Below are 16,508 nucleotides of genomic sequence, written 5' to 3'. Positions count from 1 at the left end.
CAGGGCTGTAGTAATACCCTGATAGACAACATCCCCAGCATCGAAGCACTGACCACACTCTACCAGCTCCGTTGGGCAGTCCGCATGCCCGACACAAGACTCTACTCGGGACTTTGACACGGCAAGCGATCCCCAGGTGGGCAGAGGAAACGTTTCAAGGACACCCTCAAAGCCTCCTTGATATAGTGCAACATTCCCACCAACACCTGGGAGTCCCTGGCCAAAGGCTGCCCTAAATGGAGGAAGAGCATCCGGGAGGGCGCTGAGCACCTCGAGTCTTGTTGCCGAGAGCATGCAGAAAGCAAGCGCAGGCAGCGGAAGGAGCGTGCGGCAAACCATACTCCCCACCCACCCTTTCCTTCAACCACTGTCTGTCCCACCTGTGACAGACACTCATTCCCGTATTGGACTGTTCACCTTTGGAGTGGAAGGAAGTCTTTCTCGATTCTGAGGGACTGCCTATGATGATGAAACAATCAATGAACTCATATGATCGCTTTAGCTATTTGAACACATTTAATGCATTTTTTGGTTTTATTTTCTGTAAAAAAGAAAAAAGTGAAGACTTGCATTCATACAGCACCTTTCACGACCACCGGACGTCCCAAGGCGCTTTACAGCCAATGAAGCATTTTTTGAAGTGTAGTCACTGTTGTAATGTGGGAAACACGGCAGCCAATTTGCACATATCAAGCTCCCACAAATAGTAACAAGATGATGACCAGATAATTTTTTTTTAGTGATGTTGATTGAGGGATAAATATTGGCCAGCACACTGTGGTCTTCTTCGAAATAGTGCCATGGGATCTTTTACATCCACTTGAGAGGGCAGGTGGGGCGTCGGTTTAACATCTCATCTGAAAGTCGGCATCTCCGACAGTGCAGCACTCCCTCAGCACTGCACTGGGTGTGTCAGCCCAGATTTTTGTGCTGATGTCTCTGGAGTGGAACTTGAACCCACAACCTTCTGACTCCGAGACGAGAGTGCTGCCCACTGAGTCACGGCTGACACTCAAGTACTGTTGTAATGTAGAAAACGTTGTAAAACTAATGTTCACCGAAATACAACCATGTACACGGTCGGATGTAACTGCAACATGTTCTGCTCGATGGGGCATCTTAAGATTTTTAAGATTTTATTTCTTGTCAAAATAAGGACTGATGCGGCTTTTGAGTTAAATTTCACAATTTTGTCCGTTTTGTTGCTAGTTAGGATATCGAACAGTAGCTGCCTTGGGGTCGAGTAATTTGTGATACAGTAGATCACTGCATTTAAATTCAGTCTGAATGTTGGATTCTCAAATTTAACTCGACAGTTTCCAATGGATCAATAATGGTACGAGTTTAGTAGCTATAATGGAGCAGTGAATGCATTCTATGGGCCCAAGTTTCCACATGATTTGCGCCTGATTTTTAGGAGCAACTGGTGGAGAACGGACTATCTTAGAAATCGCAATTCTCCACTTTTTTTTCTGCAGTTCTAGTGAGGTAGAACAGTTCTACTTTAGAACAGAATTTTTTCTTCAAAAGGGGGCGTGCCCGGCCACTGACGCCTGAGTCAAAGTTTCCACAGTGAAAACGTACTCCAAACTAAAGTAGAATGGGGCAAGTGAAGATTTTTGTAGAACTGAAAAAACCTGTTCTACACATTAAAAAATCAGGCGCAGGTTACAAATTAGGCGTCCAGAACGAGGTGGGGGGGGGGGGGGGGGGAAGGGAAGTCATTAAATTCTACAATCAATCCTTATTTATACTTCTACAAATATTATACAAATAAATCCAAACTGAAGAAACATTTATAAGCAAAGAAAATATTGAATAAACCATCTTCCTACCTGTGTGAAAGTGCTTCAGCCATCGTTCGAAGGAAACCGCCGTTTGTTGCCGCACAGGGGAGGGAAGGGAAGGAGACAGCGGCTTGTTGCCGCGCAGGGGAGGGAGGGGAAGGAAACAGCGGCTTGTTGCCGCGGAGGGGAGGGAGGGGAAGGAGGCAGCGGCTTGTTGCCGCGGAGGGGAGGGAGGGGAAGGAGACAGTGAGAAGGGAAGCCTCTGTGCTGATGGCAATGTGGTTTTATTAAAAAATGTTCAAAAATTAAACAGCTACAAAGAACTACAAAAATGGCTGAGTGCCAATGTTTTTTTTCACACTGAGCATGCGCGAACGCTCCAACGCGCATGCGCAGCATTGCCGGCAGGAAAAAAACTAATTGAAATAGTACCCGCCCCCTCCCACTTACAAAATCGGCGCGAGTGTAGACTCCGCCCCCCTGGGCGCCGCGCCAAACAGACAAGGAGCTGCAAAGCGCTCGAGAATAGCGTGTTTTTTTTCTGGCGCCGTTTTAGGCGCGAAAAACGGTGTTTAGCTCGGAGGGGCGCCCGTTTTTTATCCTGTGGAAACTTGGGCCCTATGTGTCTCAGTGCACTGTGCTCCCACAAACAGACAGGTTCCTGTGAAAGCTTTTAACAAACCTCTTTGTCAAATCTGCGTATATAAAGTACATTTTTATTCTCTGTCTTTACTGTTACAATGGCAGATGGATTGATTAAAGCAGCTACTCAAATGATAGGATGCCACTCATTCACCCGTAATAGTGTTCTCCATATTGTTTACTCTTTCTGCTCGTAACTTTGAGAAGGCTGAAGAGCCAGCAAAACCTGTATCGGCAGCACTTGTACTTGCATAGTAATTTTCACAATCTCAGCACTTTTTAAAAACAAATTACTGCGGATGCCGGAAATCTGAATTTAAACCAGAAAGTGCTGGAAATGCTCAGCGGGTCAGGCAGTGTCTGTGAAGAGAGAAACAGAGTTAACGTTTCAGGTCGATGACATTTCATCAGAACTGGAAAAAGTTAGAGATATAACTGGTTTTAAACAAGTGTAGGGGCAGAGAAACTGCAGTCGCTGCCCACTCCATCCCTCTCCCTCGCATCTCTCTCAGGCTGAACCACACTGTTGGGTAACCTTGTTGTCATATTTGACCTTGAACTGAGCTTCTGACCACATCCGCGGCATAACTAAGACCGCCTATTTCTACCTAAGTAACATTTGCCCGTCTTGAATATAATATCTCCAAGTTTGCAGATGACACTCCCTTTTGAATACATCTAATGAACTGGATTAACAACTTTCTGTGGTAGAGAATTCCACAATTCTCTGAGTGAAGAAGTTTCTCCTCATCTCGGTCCTAAATGGGGTGGTGCAACGAGACCGGGTACATCAGTCATTGAAAGTTGGCATACAGGTGCAGCAGGTGGTAAAGAAGACAAATGGCATGTTGGCCTTCATAGCGAGAGGACTTGAGTATAGGAGCAGGGAGGTCTTACTACAGTTGTACAGGGTATTGGTGAGGCTACACCTTGAATATTGTGTACAGTTTTGGTCTCCTAATCTGAGGAAGGACATTCTTGCTATTGAGGGAGTGCAGCGAAGGTTCATCAGGCCGATTCCCGGGATAACAGGACTGACACATGAAGAAAGACTGGATCGACCAGGCTTATATTCAATGGAATTTAGAAGAATGAGAGGGGAATCACATAGAAACACATACAATTCTAATGGGATTGGACAGGTTAGATGCAAGAAGAATGTTCCCGATGTTGGGGAAGTCCAGAACCAGGGGTCACAGCCTAAGGATAAGGGGTAAGCCATTTAGGACCGAGATGAGGAGAAACTTCTTCACTCAGAGAATTGTGGAATTCTCTACCACAGAAAGTTGTTAATCCAGTTCATTAGATGTATTCAAATGGGAGTTAGATGTGGCCCTTACGGCTAAAGGGATCAAGGGATATGGAGAGAAAGCAGGAATGGGGTACTGAAGTGCATGACCAGTCATGATCATATTGAATGGTGGTGCAGGCTCGAAAGGCCGAATGGCCTACTCGTGCACCTATAATTCTGTGTTTCTATGTTTGCCCTAGCCTCAGCTTATCCGCTGGTGAAACCCTCATCCTGCCCTTTGTTACCTCTAGACTTAACTATTACAACGCACTCCTGGCTGGCCTTCCACGCTCTACCCTATGTAAACTTGAGGTCATCCAAAACTCGGCTGCCCCGTGTCCTAACTCGCACCAATTCCCGTTCACCCATCACCCCCTGTGCTCGCTGCCCCGTGTCCTAACTCGCACCAAGTCCCGCTCACTCATCACCCCCTGTGCTCGCTGACCTACATTGGCTCCCGGTTAAGCAACACCTCGATTTCAAAATTCTCATCCTTGTTTTCAAATCCCTCTCCCTATCTCGGTAATCTCCTCCAGTCTCAAAACCCTCTGAGATATCTAAGTCTAGCCTCTGGAGCACCCATGATTATAATCACTTAACTATTGGTGGCCGTGCCTTCAGCTGCCAAGGTCCTAAGCTCGGGAATTCCCTCGCTAAACCTCTTCGCCTCTCTACCTCTCTTTCATCCTTTAAGACACTCCTACACTCCTTAAAACTTACTTCTTTGACCAAGCTTTTGGTCACCAGCCCTAATTTCCCCTTATGTGGCTCGTTGTCAAATTTTTTGTCTTGCAATACACTTGTCAGAAGTGCCTTGGGGTGTTTTACTACTTTTAAGGCGCTATATAAATACAAGTTGTTGTTGGGAAAGGGGGAGAGGAGGAAAGAACAAAAGGGAAGGCTGTAAACTGCCTAATCGAAAGATGAGGTGAGGTTCCTCAAGCTTGCGTTGAGCTTCATTGGAACCGTGTAGGAGGCAGATGTTAGAGTGGGCTTGGAGCGGAGAATTAAAGTGACAGGCGACCGGAAGTTCGGGGTCTCGCTTGCGGACTGAACGGAGGTGTTCCTCAAAGTGGTCGCTCAGTCTGCGCTTGGACTCCCCAGTGTAGAGGAGACCGCAGCGGGTACAGTATACTAAATTAAAAGAAGTACAAGTAAATCTTCAAATAGTACCTGAACAATCAGAAGGGGTCTTGCTTTTATGTCTCATCCAAAAGATGGCACTTTTGACACTGCTGCACTCCCTCGGTACTGCATTGAATTGTCAGCCTGCAGTCTTTTAGTTGGCCTGTCTGGGCTCGGTTCTGCGATATTCCTTGCCGTGGCTGTTTTGCGTTAAATTTGAATTGAAAGGGAAATAATTGTGTTTATCTTTTAAGAATCATTGAGCACCCAACATCCACAGTCTTCACATTGGTAGTTTTCCAGTTGGGTGCGTAGATGTTAGCTGTGTCATTGTGTATTCTCTAAAGTAGGTACTCTACTTGGTTATGTTCTATTATCGGCATAGGTAATTTCCACTGCAATTCAGTGCCTTTTTGTCTCTGGTACTCTAGGTTCCGGGATCTGAGGAGTTATACCGCAGTGAAAATGAAATAATGATTCCAGTACTGTCATCAAAAAGGGCAAGTGAGCTACCAGTTGATGAAGTTGCGAGCATTTTGCAGGTAAGGTGTATGAGACTGTGGTGGAGGGAGGGGCGGTTGGATTCTGTGTGTTTATTTGAAGGGTCATTTTCGTATGGGCTTTAACCAAATATGTTGAAGTATTCAACATTGAACTTCATTTATACAGCAAAATGCAACATTTGTGTTAGTGTAGGTTGCTTAATAACAATCGCCTTTGAAATGCAATCCATTTTGAATATTCAGTAACGCATCTTTTGCTGGGAAGTATCGCTTTTTGTTTAAAAAAAAATTGTGGTTCTGAGCAATTTCCCTATAAGCTGTGTGGACGTGCAAGACTCCAGGGAACCTGTGCAGCCGGGCTTGCCGATTTTTCCAATTTTGAGTGCGGGCCAAAAAAAATTACAGGAGGAACATTGGTTGAAATTGTTGTATAACAAAGGATATTTATTGAGTGGGAAGGTGGTTAAATTCCTAAGCGATGCAAAAAGATGTTTAGAAATAATTTTCTTTAATGTCCTGTGGTTTTGTTACTCTTGTAACAATAATCCATTTCTCTACAGCAGTGCAGACCTACATTTACATTTGATAGCTCCAATCCTCCTTCCCCGACACACTTTTCTCTTTTAAGCCGGTGAATCACCAGTAACTCTCCGGTCATCTTGTCCAAGTGGCCATTCTTCATGTTTGAGCCTAAGTAGTGTGCATTAACCAGTCATACAGCAGTACAGGGCTTTAGAGCCTAGACTGATTCAATCCTAAACTGATATTCATATGTACGTGCTTTCCGGCATTGATCATTTGATAATTATCAGACGCAAGAGCCCAAGCTTGTACACCTTTTCCACCCCCACAAATTTGAGCAGATTCTGACGTCAATTGTAGTGCCAATTTCCTCCGCAGTTGAGATGAACTCAGCACAAACCAGGGATTGAATCTGGGAAGTTTGGAAACCTCCTGGGTAATGTTCCCTTTATTTGGGGGCAGCACGGCTCCTTTAAGAGGCCGTGCGGCCCAATCGTTGAAAAAGCTGGTCCCGGGTTGTGTGGTACCGGCAGAGAGGTGCGCGGCTGTGCACCTAGGGAATGTTGCTCCTGGTTTGCGTGGCCCAGATCCTGCAAATCCCCTGGGAGGACAGACGCACTAACATTAGTGTCCACGACCAGGCCAATATCCTCAGCATCGAAGCACTGACCGCACTCGACTAGCTCCGTTGGGCGAGCCACATTGTTTGCATGCCTGACAGAAGACTCCCAAAGCAAGCGTTCTACTCATAACTCCTACATGGCAGGCGAGCCCCAGGTGGGCAAAGGAAACGTTACAAGGACACCCTCAAAACCTCCTTGATAAAATGCAACATCCCCACCGACACCTGGGAGTCCGTGGCCAAAGACTGTCCTAAGTGGAGGAAGAGCATCCGGGAGGGCGCTGAGCACCTCGATGGATTTTAGATGCAGATCCACCATGATCTAATTGAATGACAGAATGGACTCGAGGGGCTGAATGGTCTCCTGCAACATGCTGGCCCATATTCTGGAATTACAGACTGGATGAGTTTCTGGAAGAAGTGAAAATTGGTGGGTGATTCACTCCCAGCCATGTTCTGACCTCCTCGTTACCAACCCAAACCCTGCATTAGCACAAGACATATAACCTCCACACACACTCAGCCAACGAGTGGTAAATGAGGCAAAAGAGCTTGAAAAAGAAGACAAAGAAATTTTAAATCTAAAATGGGGAAAACTTGTTCACAGTGAAAGCCAATTAGCTTTTTTGGTTTGTATAAAATGTCCTTCTTTTCCATTTGTTCCAGTTGGGGTGGTAGCTGCATATTGCCTCTGCCGGCTCTTCATTGTTATATTTATTACGCGTTCCCTTTTCTTACCACAGGGTGATCTTCACAACGGCCTAAAAAGTAGTGAAGTTTCTCGGCGTCGGACATACCATGGATGGAATGAATTTGAAATCAGTGAAGATGAACCTCTTTGGAAAAAATATATTTCACAGGTTAGACGCACCAGTAATTGCACTGTAACAATCGCCCAGCAGTGGCCAGGTGACTGAAGTCACTTTTGCTTATTACATATTTATTCAACTATCTAAAACGGAGCAAATGATCAGTTGGAGAGAAATTTTACAGCTCCAGATGATTACATTTTGAGTGGGGAGCAGGAGAGACCCTGGCAATGCAGTTAGTTTCTTGGTTCATATTGAAATCTTGTGAGAGCAGGAGTACGAGACTTCTGTAATAACCAAGAAGTGCTGCCTTCGAATTTTAGTGCCTGAATTTGCTCCTGATTCTGTGCTGCTCCTACATGTACATCTGCCTCCGTGAGCAGCCTTTTCTGATTGTAGCTGGTTGGCTGCTCGTGTTTGTGGGCTGATTAACATTCTCCAGGTCTCTCAAAATGATCTGTGCTTTTCAGCAATTGAGCAACTCAGCTTTCATAATCAACCAAAACAAAAGGTTATGTTCTTCTTTGCAAGGTAGAAGACCCTTCTTCCTAGATTGCAGACCCATCAAGTGGCCCGACTCACAACTGACTGCCCTACAATTCTTATGATAAGATGACGGCCATTTCATTATTTGCACAGCTTTTTTTTCATTCACAGGATCTGGGCATCGCTGGCAAGGCCAGCATTTAATGCCCATCCCTAATTGCTCTTGAACCGCTGCAGTCCGTGTGGTGAAGGTGCTCCCACAGAGCTGTTAGGGAGGGAGTTCCAGGATTGTGACCCAGCGACGATGAAGGAACGGCCGATATATTTCCAAGTCAGGATGGTGTGTGACTTGGAAGGGTTCGTGGAGTTGGTGGTGTTCCCATGCACCTGCTTGCCCGCCCTTGCGCTTCCAGGTGGTAGAGGTCGCGGATTTGGGAGATGCTGCTGAAGAAGCTTTGGCGAGTTGCTGCAGTGCGTCTTGTAGATGGTGCACACTGCAGCCAAGGTGCGCAGTATTTTGAATGGGCTGCGCAGCCCTTTAAAAGGGCCGTATACCCCCCAAAAATTAAAGGGAACATTGGTGCCAATATCGCCTATGGAAACATAGAAAATAGGTGCAGGAGCAGGCCATTCGGCCCTTCGAGCCTGCACCACCATTCAATATGATCATGGCTGATCATGCAACTTCAGTACCCCATTCCTGCTTTCTCTCCATACCCCCTGATCCCTTTAGCCGTAAGGGCCACATCTAACTCCCTTTTGAATATATCCAACGAACTGGACTCAACAACTTTTTGTGGTAGAGAATTCCACAGGTTCACAATTCCAAGAGCAATCCCTCACGTTCCAAGAGCAAATAAAAACGACTCTATAAAGATAATATTTTGGAGTGAATTAAATGACAGAGTTGTTGCTGCTTTCGTGATCACAAAATTTTGCTCCTGCTGTATTTAAAAAAAAAAAGAAATTCCAATATTGCATTGTATATTTGGTGCCAGAAAGGGGAGCAGCAGAAATGGGGACAATACAGTTAGCTCGTCACTTAATACAGAAATCTCTCAGCAGCAGAAAGAGAGCCAGACTTTGCTGTTGACTAAGAGACTGTCTGCAGTGCCTCCTCTTTTCCTCCTCCTGATTCTCGTGCCTCCCTTACTTTTGATCCCAATCTTTCTGCTCTCCTGAGTCTTCTATTTTGCTGATGGCGGACTAGTTGCTCCAGCTGTCTGTCCCGTCTCTTGCTGCGTTGCATCAGTTTTCTTGCCACTTAGCTAAACTTACACACAAACATGAAAGGGGCAGGGACATGCCCGACCAATTCCCCACCTCTGGCAGGAGAAATGTGCCCATCTCCGTTTTGAAGAGCTACAGCGAACCTCTATTCATCACATACTTCAATAAATAGCGGCATAGAGTACAAAAGCCAGGAAGTTATGCTCAACCTGTATAAAACACTAGTTCGGCCCCAGCTGGAATATTGTGTCCAATTCTGGGCACCGCGCTTTAGGAAAGCGTGAAGACTTTGAAGAGGGTGCAGAAGAGATTTACGAGAATTATTCCAGGGTGAGGGATTGCAGTTAACGTGGTTAGATTAGAGAAACTGGGGTTGTCCTCCTTACAGCCAAGAAGGCCAAGAGGAGATTTGATGGAGCTGTTCAAAATCATGAAGAATTAAGATAGAGTAAATAAAGAGAAGTAATTTGTTGCCAATGGCTGAAAGTTTGATGATGAGAGGGCGCAGACTTAAGGTAATTGGCAAAAGAACCAGAGGCAACACGAGGAAAAACTTTTTGCGCAACAAGTGGTTAAGATTTGAATGCAGTGCCTAATAGGAGTTAGAATACCTTGACTACCCTTTTATATTCTGATAACTACAGTTGTTATAGTCCCTTTTATGGTTGTGGTTTATAATAGAATGGAACTCAGTCAGGAGCCTTTCTGTTTCCTAATGCTTCCTTTGGTAGTGCTTTAAACTTGGTTCCATACTGTTCAGATGTGGCTAATGTAATTCATTTTATATTTGTATATCCATTAGAACCCTGTGTGCACTCTCTGATACCTTTGATGCAATGGAGGCAGAGGGGAATTTTTGCTAAACATGTTTCCTTTTCTGATCTGCTATTATACTTGGGTTTTGTACATGATGGTTTCTGGTTTGTAAATGTGCACTTGGTCTGTGTGTGACCTTGTTGAGGCTTTTGGGCTACATGCTTGGGTTGCATTGTTTGGGCGTCTTGCTGGAGCTGTCCAGAGGAAAATTTAAAAATTCTTGCACTGTTTTTTTTTCACCATTCATCTGTCCCCTTCCTCCAGATTGCTTAAGATGGTTCACTGCTGTGATCATGTTTTGTTGTTACCATCAAAATTGGGCAACTTGATGTAGGAACCCTTGGGAATATAGGAAATGCCCTGTGTCTCAGACTGAAAAGAAGGGTGATGATCATAGAATTATGGAAATTTATGGCATAGAAGGAGGCCATTTGGCCCATCGTGTCTGTGCCGGTCGAAAAAGAGCTATCCAGCCTAATCCCTTTTTCCAGCTCTTGGTCCGTTGCCCTATAGTTACTGCACTTCAAGTGCCTATCCAAGCACTTTTTAAATGGGATGAGGGTTTCTGCCTCTACCACTCTTTCAGGCAGTGAGTTCCAGACCCCCACCATTCTCTGGGTGAAAAAAGTTCTCCCCAACTCCCCTCTAATCCCTCTTCCAATTACTTTAAATCTATGCCCCCTGGTTATTGACTTTCCTATCCACTCTCGGCCCCTCATAATTTTATACACCTCAATTAAATTCCCCTCGGCGGCCTCTGTTCCAAAGAAAATAACCCCAGCCCATCCGATATTTCCTCATAGCTAAAATTCTCCAATCCTGGCAACACCCTTGTAAATCTCCTCTGCACCCTCTCTCATGCAATCACATCTTTCCTGTAATGAGGTGACCAGAACTGTACGCAGTACTCTAGAAACACAAAAATCCACAGCGCAGAAGAAGGCCATTTCGGCCCATCATATCCGCGCCAGCCAACAAAAAGCCACACAGCCCTCGGTCAGCAGCCCTGAAGGTTACATATAAACCTATGAACAATAAACCTGTGGCCTGACTTGTGTTTTATATCGTTAAGTTGTTGTCTGCTTGTGTTGGCAGGCATTGCGTGCGATACCCGGATACCCGATTTTGTTCTTTTGTTTGCTTCTATTAAATTATTTTTCTGGTTTGAAGAACTCTTGGAGATGCATTCCATTTTGTAGATTTTCACTTGCCAGGTCAGGTGAGCCTAGCTTTAGTTTTGACCCCTTTTGTGATTACTTGGCGCTGTAGTTTACAATTAGACCAGTATTGTACCTGTGCCCTTTGAATTCTCAGGATTGCTGTGTGTGCGTAGTTGGCCCTTTTGAACGCAGGGGTCTCGTCACGTTTAAGGAGTCTTGTATTTAAGTGCTTTTAAAAAGGTACAGTGTTCCGGATCTCGACAAGTTTCATTTTCACTGAGTTGTTGGGATCAAGAACGCTCTACCTGAGAAAGGTGGTGGAAGCTGATTCCAGAAATAATTTTTAAAATAGAGTTGGACAGGGATGTAAGAATGAGTAACTTAGAGGACTATGGACTAAAAGCGAGGATGTGGGACTAAGCACAGCTGCTCTTTCAAGGAGCCAGCACTGGTACGACGGGCCGAATGGCCTCCTTCTGTGCTGTATGTTTCTATGAATAAATTCCATAAAAAGTGTTTTGTGTGGAGGGGTTTAGTTTCGCAGGACAGCTGTGAATTCAAAGTCCGGCGGAAGGTAGTTAATATGCTAAACGATAGTTATTTTTTCCAGAGACTTAAAACAACAAAGCAGTTCTGTGGCATGTCTCCAGAGTTGCCGAGCGCTGCATACCCATTGCGTTGAACATTTATTTTTATGTCTGTTCCTGACTGGGGGCAGTCGATAATAAAACGGAATGTCATCCATCGAAAAGGCAGCGTGACGTTTGGAAGCAGGATGGTGTACACAGTCAGGCAGCAAAAGGCTGCAGGAAGCAGTGGTTCTGCTCTGCGGCTATAGGGCAGAATACACAGGGGTTATTCTGGTTGAAGTTATGTAACACAGCTCACCGAAGTGGGATAGCATTGCACACTCATTGTATCTCATGATGCAAAGACAAGTTCTCGTGATTAAACTAGACCATGATTATTGCTGTGTGTTTGCCTGAATGCTGAAACAAGCAGCTAATTGATTTGCACCATGCTTAACTCTGTCTGCCATTGGTGGGATTAAAGAAGTATGTGTACAAAAGACAATTGAGATCAGTTTCAGTATCTGTTTATGCAAAATACTTTGTGCATTTCAGGCCAGGCTCATAATCTGTAGAACTGATTAGTTTAATCAGGCTCGAAGGGCCGAATGGCCTACTCCTGCACCTATTTTCTAAGCAGCGAATACAATGTGTTCACACTGAATTACAGTTCCAGCAGCTATCTTTTATTTTATAGGGTTTGATTTGTCATTGAGACTGTGATCTTGTTCATGATAAAATGATGTTTCATCATTAGAAATATTGTTTCTTCATAAAATCATGGAGCAGCTGTCTGTTAGGAATGTTTCATTCAGCTTTTTCTTTTTTTGCAGTTCAAAAATCCTCTTATTATGTTGCTTCTGGCTTCAGCTGTTATCAGTGTTCTCATGCACCAGTTGGATGATGCAGTCAGCATTACAGTGGTAAGATATGGATGCTCATTTAAATATATATACATATTTTTTTTAAACCTGTACAAATTGGGAACCAAGCATATCTCAAAAATTGCAGTCAAATTAAATCTAAATATTTATAGTTAAAATATAGGGCCAACTCTTGCTGCTAAGGGGCATCCCACTGTTAGTTGGACTTTTTCCTGCACCTCAGCTCTCAAATAATTTCTGCTGTAACTTGCTGGAAGTGCAAGCTGATAACAGGGCGTCCGGGACCTTGATGAACAACGGTCGAGGAACGAAGGAGGAGAAAATAGGGTGAATTAGAATCAAATCAGGTGCTGATAGAGGAATAAAGAGAGCGAGGGAACTATTGGATTAAGATAGAGAGAGGACAAAAAGAAACCCCCCAAAAAAGACTATTTTTAAAACATGTTTAAATCTCTTGAGAAGAAACTACAACATGCAAGAATGAGATTGAACAGTTTAAAATGTCCCCTTTCTGGGCTAGCGTGGTTGATTGGCATTGCAATTCTTGGACGGTCCCTCGGATCGAGGATGACTTGCTTCCATGCCAAAAAGGGATGAGTTCAATGAGTTCACAGGTGTTTCAATGAAGGACCTGATATTCCAGGTCCCGAACCACATCCTGAAGGGTGGAAGATGCCTGTGCGTGGATTTTTTTTAACGTGTGGTGGCCGTTGCACACCAGCCACCACACGGGCTTGACAGAGCGAGGTCTTGGTCCAGTGGCAAGGGTTACCCAAAACGACTGGAGACCAGCTCTGCATGAACAATTATCACTCCATTAACAGGGTACTTAACGCTGTTAATTATGAGCCCCGACTTTCTGCAGTGAGTTTAATGGGCAATTTAAGGTGTAAATCCAGAAACTTCTTTAAAATATCGGGGTGGTTGAGGGCGAGCTGATGTTTGTGCCAGGCAAACGGCGGAGCAGTGTCAGTGGACTAGCAGGGTATGGAGATTCACAACCCACGGCGTAGCTCTTACCCCTGAACTTGCTGGCCAGTGACTGCATTAATAATGCTGTGCGTCGTGAACTCGTGTTATTTTTCCAGCAGGATTTGGCACACGGTCACGTTCTATAATTGTAGATTTTATCAGAGTTCGAAGCTTACTCAGTAATATTATTGTTCTGCTTCGTGGGATCATTAATCTGTTTTCCCACAGAATACCAATTTTATTTTGTATATAGTAATTATATAAGGTCATCAAAGTGCTTCATCTCATCCTTGTTATAATTTTCCACTAAATGAATGGCTAATTATCAACCTCCTGGTGTTGTCTTGTGGAAAATTAATTATTCTCGAACTAAGGGACATAAACTCAGGATAAGGGGTCAGCCATTTAAAACTGAGGTGAGGAGAAATTTCTTCACTGAGGGTGGTGAATCTTTGGAATTCTCTGCCCCGGAGGGCTGTGGATGCTGAGTCATTGAATATCTTCAAGGCTGAGATCGATAGATTTTTGGACTCTCGGGGAATCAAGGGATATGGGGATCGGGCGGGAAAGTGGAGTTGAGGTCAAAGATCAGCCGTGATATTAAATGGCGGAGCAGGCTACACCTCCTAATTCTTATGTTCTTATGATTATGATGTGGACTAATCGCACTTTTTTTTTTCTCTCTGAAAGGCTATACTAATTGTGGTCACCGTTGCCTTTGTACAGGTTAGTGTCTTTTTGTATTCTACTAGAAACTTGGCCAAAGCTGGAAATGTAAATTTGTGTTAACTTGTCTGGTGTATGTATTGAAATCTTAGGACACCAGCATTTCCAGCTAATGCTAAGCTACCAGAGCCAACAGCTATTTTGACATTTTGACACGCTCATCATGAAGCTTGAACTAATACTAATATTACAGTAATAGCGAAGCTTTATCAGGACTAGCTTTACTACTGTAATACATTTTATTGCTAAAATAAGGACCTTAAAACACGTCAACTTTTAAAATGTTTTAACTCTTCTTCTTATGCTTTCATATTTGCACAATTTACTCCTCCCCATCTTATGATTTTTACAAAATTAAATGTATTTTTGTTGCATTTTTCCGCCTTTTAAAAAATATTGTTGCAAGATTGTCAGTCTTGCTGCAGCAGTAGCACTCGCACTTCTGAGTCAGAAGGACGTGGGTTCAAGCTCCAATCTAGAGACATGAACGTATAATCTTGGCTGACACTTCAGTGTAGTACTGAGGGAGGTGCCGTGTTTCAGATGAGATGTTAAGCCAAGACACCACCTTCCCACTCGGGTGTATGTAAAAGATCCCATGCCACTGTTCAAGGAAGTTCTCCCAGTGTCCTGGGCAACAATTACCTCGCGACCAACACCACTAAAAGTGATTTTCTGGTCATTATCTGATTGCTGTTTGCAGGGCTTTGTACAATGCAGATTTGCTGCTGCATCTCTCCACAGCATTCCAAAGTGCTGTGACGTGCTTTAGGGCCTTCTGACGTCATACCAACAGCAACTTGCATTTATATAGTTCCTTTTAATGTAGTGTCACGTCCCAAGGATAAAAAATTTGAGATCGAGCCGCTTAATTAGAAATTATCGCAGGGGCTTGGTCAAAGTGGTATGTTTTAAGGAGCGTCTTGAAGGTAAGAGAGGCGGAGAGATTTAGGGAGGGAGTTCCGGAGTTTGGGGCCTAGGCAACAGAAGGCATGGCCCCCAATGGTTAAAAGATTTATAATCGGGGATGCTCAAGAGGGCAGAATTAGAGGAGCGCAGACATATCTCAGTGGGGGGGGGGGGTGCGGGGGTGGTGGCAGGGTTGGAGGAGATTACAGAGATAGGGAGGGGCGAGGCAATGGAGGGATTTGAAAACAAGGATGAGAATTTTGAAATCGAGGCGTTGCTTAAACCGGGAGTCAGTGTCAGTCAGCGAGCACAGGGGGTGATGGGTGAGTGGGACTTGGTGCGAGTTAGGACAGGGGGCAGTAGAGTTTTTGGATCACCTCTAGTTTACGTAGGGTAGAATGTGGGAGGCCAGTCAGGAGTGCGTTGGAATAGTCAAGTCTAGAGGTAACAAAGGCATGGATGAGGGCTTCGTCAGCGGATGAGCTGAGGCAGGGGGCGGAGACGGGCATTATATGATTGCAAGTTCTTTCTTCCTTAAATACTCTGCTATTGTCCTCTGTTTCGCGTGTCCCACTTTTCATTCCTAAACTGAGAGCTTCAAAGGACATTTTTTTCCTCGGTCAATTGAGGTTCAAAAGTTTGAGTTTGGCCTGGTTGATTCCGATGTAATCTGACTTTTTATGGAGCCACATTGGGCGCAAAGTTTCCCTTTGGCCGCACAGTGCTTCAGGGGCCCCTCGCGGCTGTTGAGCCAGCTTTTAAATTGGAAAAAAAAAACACGTGGAATTTTGAAAGGGCCACTCAGTCTGTTAAAGGGGCTGCGCACCCCAAAAGAAAATTAAAGTGAACATTGGACACGATCTCCCCAAATTACTTCAGTTTCTCAGGGGATTGTCACAGAAATGTAGGGATTTTGGCCAGTACTCTGTATAAATAAACAAGAAATGTGGATTTCAGCTCTTTTTTTTTTTCTGCCCGCCTGTGCAGAACATTGCAATCATTAATGTCAGACTGGATAGACAACTGTACAGAAATAGGAAGATCGCTCGTTAATTTTGGTGCAGTGACCACACTGTTTCAGTATCCTAAAAGCTAGGTGGATACACAGTTCAACAGAAGCTACTAGCGGTATTTTGATCTGCATTCAACCCTACTAATTGCTGGAGAATGCAGCCTTTTGTTAGATTTCTATGTAACATGCACCGATTAAAGAATTTCTCAATTATTCATTTTTGAACCTGTAGTGCTGACAATACAATAACTAATCCTTCGGTGTGGGCATCATTGCGCAGTAACAACAGACGGCATACTGGTGGCCAGCATCCACACTGACAGTTGCCGTCCATGAAAAAGCCAGCAGAGTGGGGGTGGGGAGGTAGGTTCCATGAAATGAACTGTGGATCTTTTAGAAAGTAATGGATATCTGAGTGATTACAAGAATGCAATTAGGTTGAA

The 16,508-nt window shown here is 44.4% G+C and overlaps 1 protein-coding gene across 1 annotated transcript in view; it reads left to right on the top strand.

The window, feature by feature from the left end:
- atp2c1 (ATPase secretory pathway Ca2+ transporting 1) overlaps positions 1-16,508 on the top strand; it is a 110,600-nt gene that overhangs the window by 22,806 nt on the left and 71,286 nt on the right. Inside the window, exons 2-5 of the mRNA XM_070880324.1 lie at positions 5,277-5,387; positions 7,236-7,352; positions 12,396-12,485; positions 14,109-14,144. Of these exons, the coding sequence (XP_070736425.1) occupies positions 5,277-5,387; positions 7,236-7,352; positions 12,396-12,485; positions 14,109-14,144 (354 nt within the window). The remainder of the gene's footprint in view (positions 1-5,276; positions 5,388-7,235; positions 7,353-12,395; positions 12,486-14,108; positions 14,145-16,508) is intronic.

The sequence above is a fragment of the Pristiophorus japonicus genome, chromosome 5 (genome assembly GCF_044704955.1).
Source record: "Pristiophorus japonicus isolate sPriJap1 chromosome 5, sPriJap1.hap1, whole genome shotgun sequence".
Taxonomy (NCBI): domain Eukaryota; kingdom Metazoa; phylum Chordata; class Chondrichthyes; family Pristiophoridae; genus Pristiophorus; species Pristiophorus japonicus.
The sequence above is the reverse complement of the archived record's forward strand: the minus strand, read 5'-3'. Positions and strand labels throughout refer to the sequence as shown.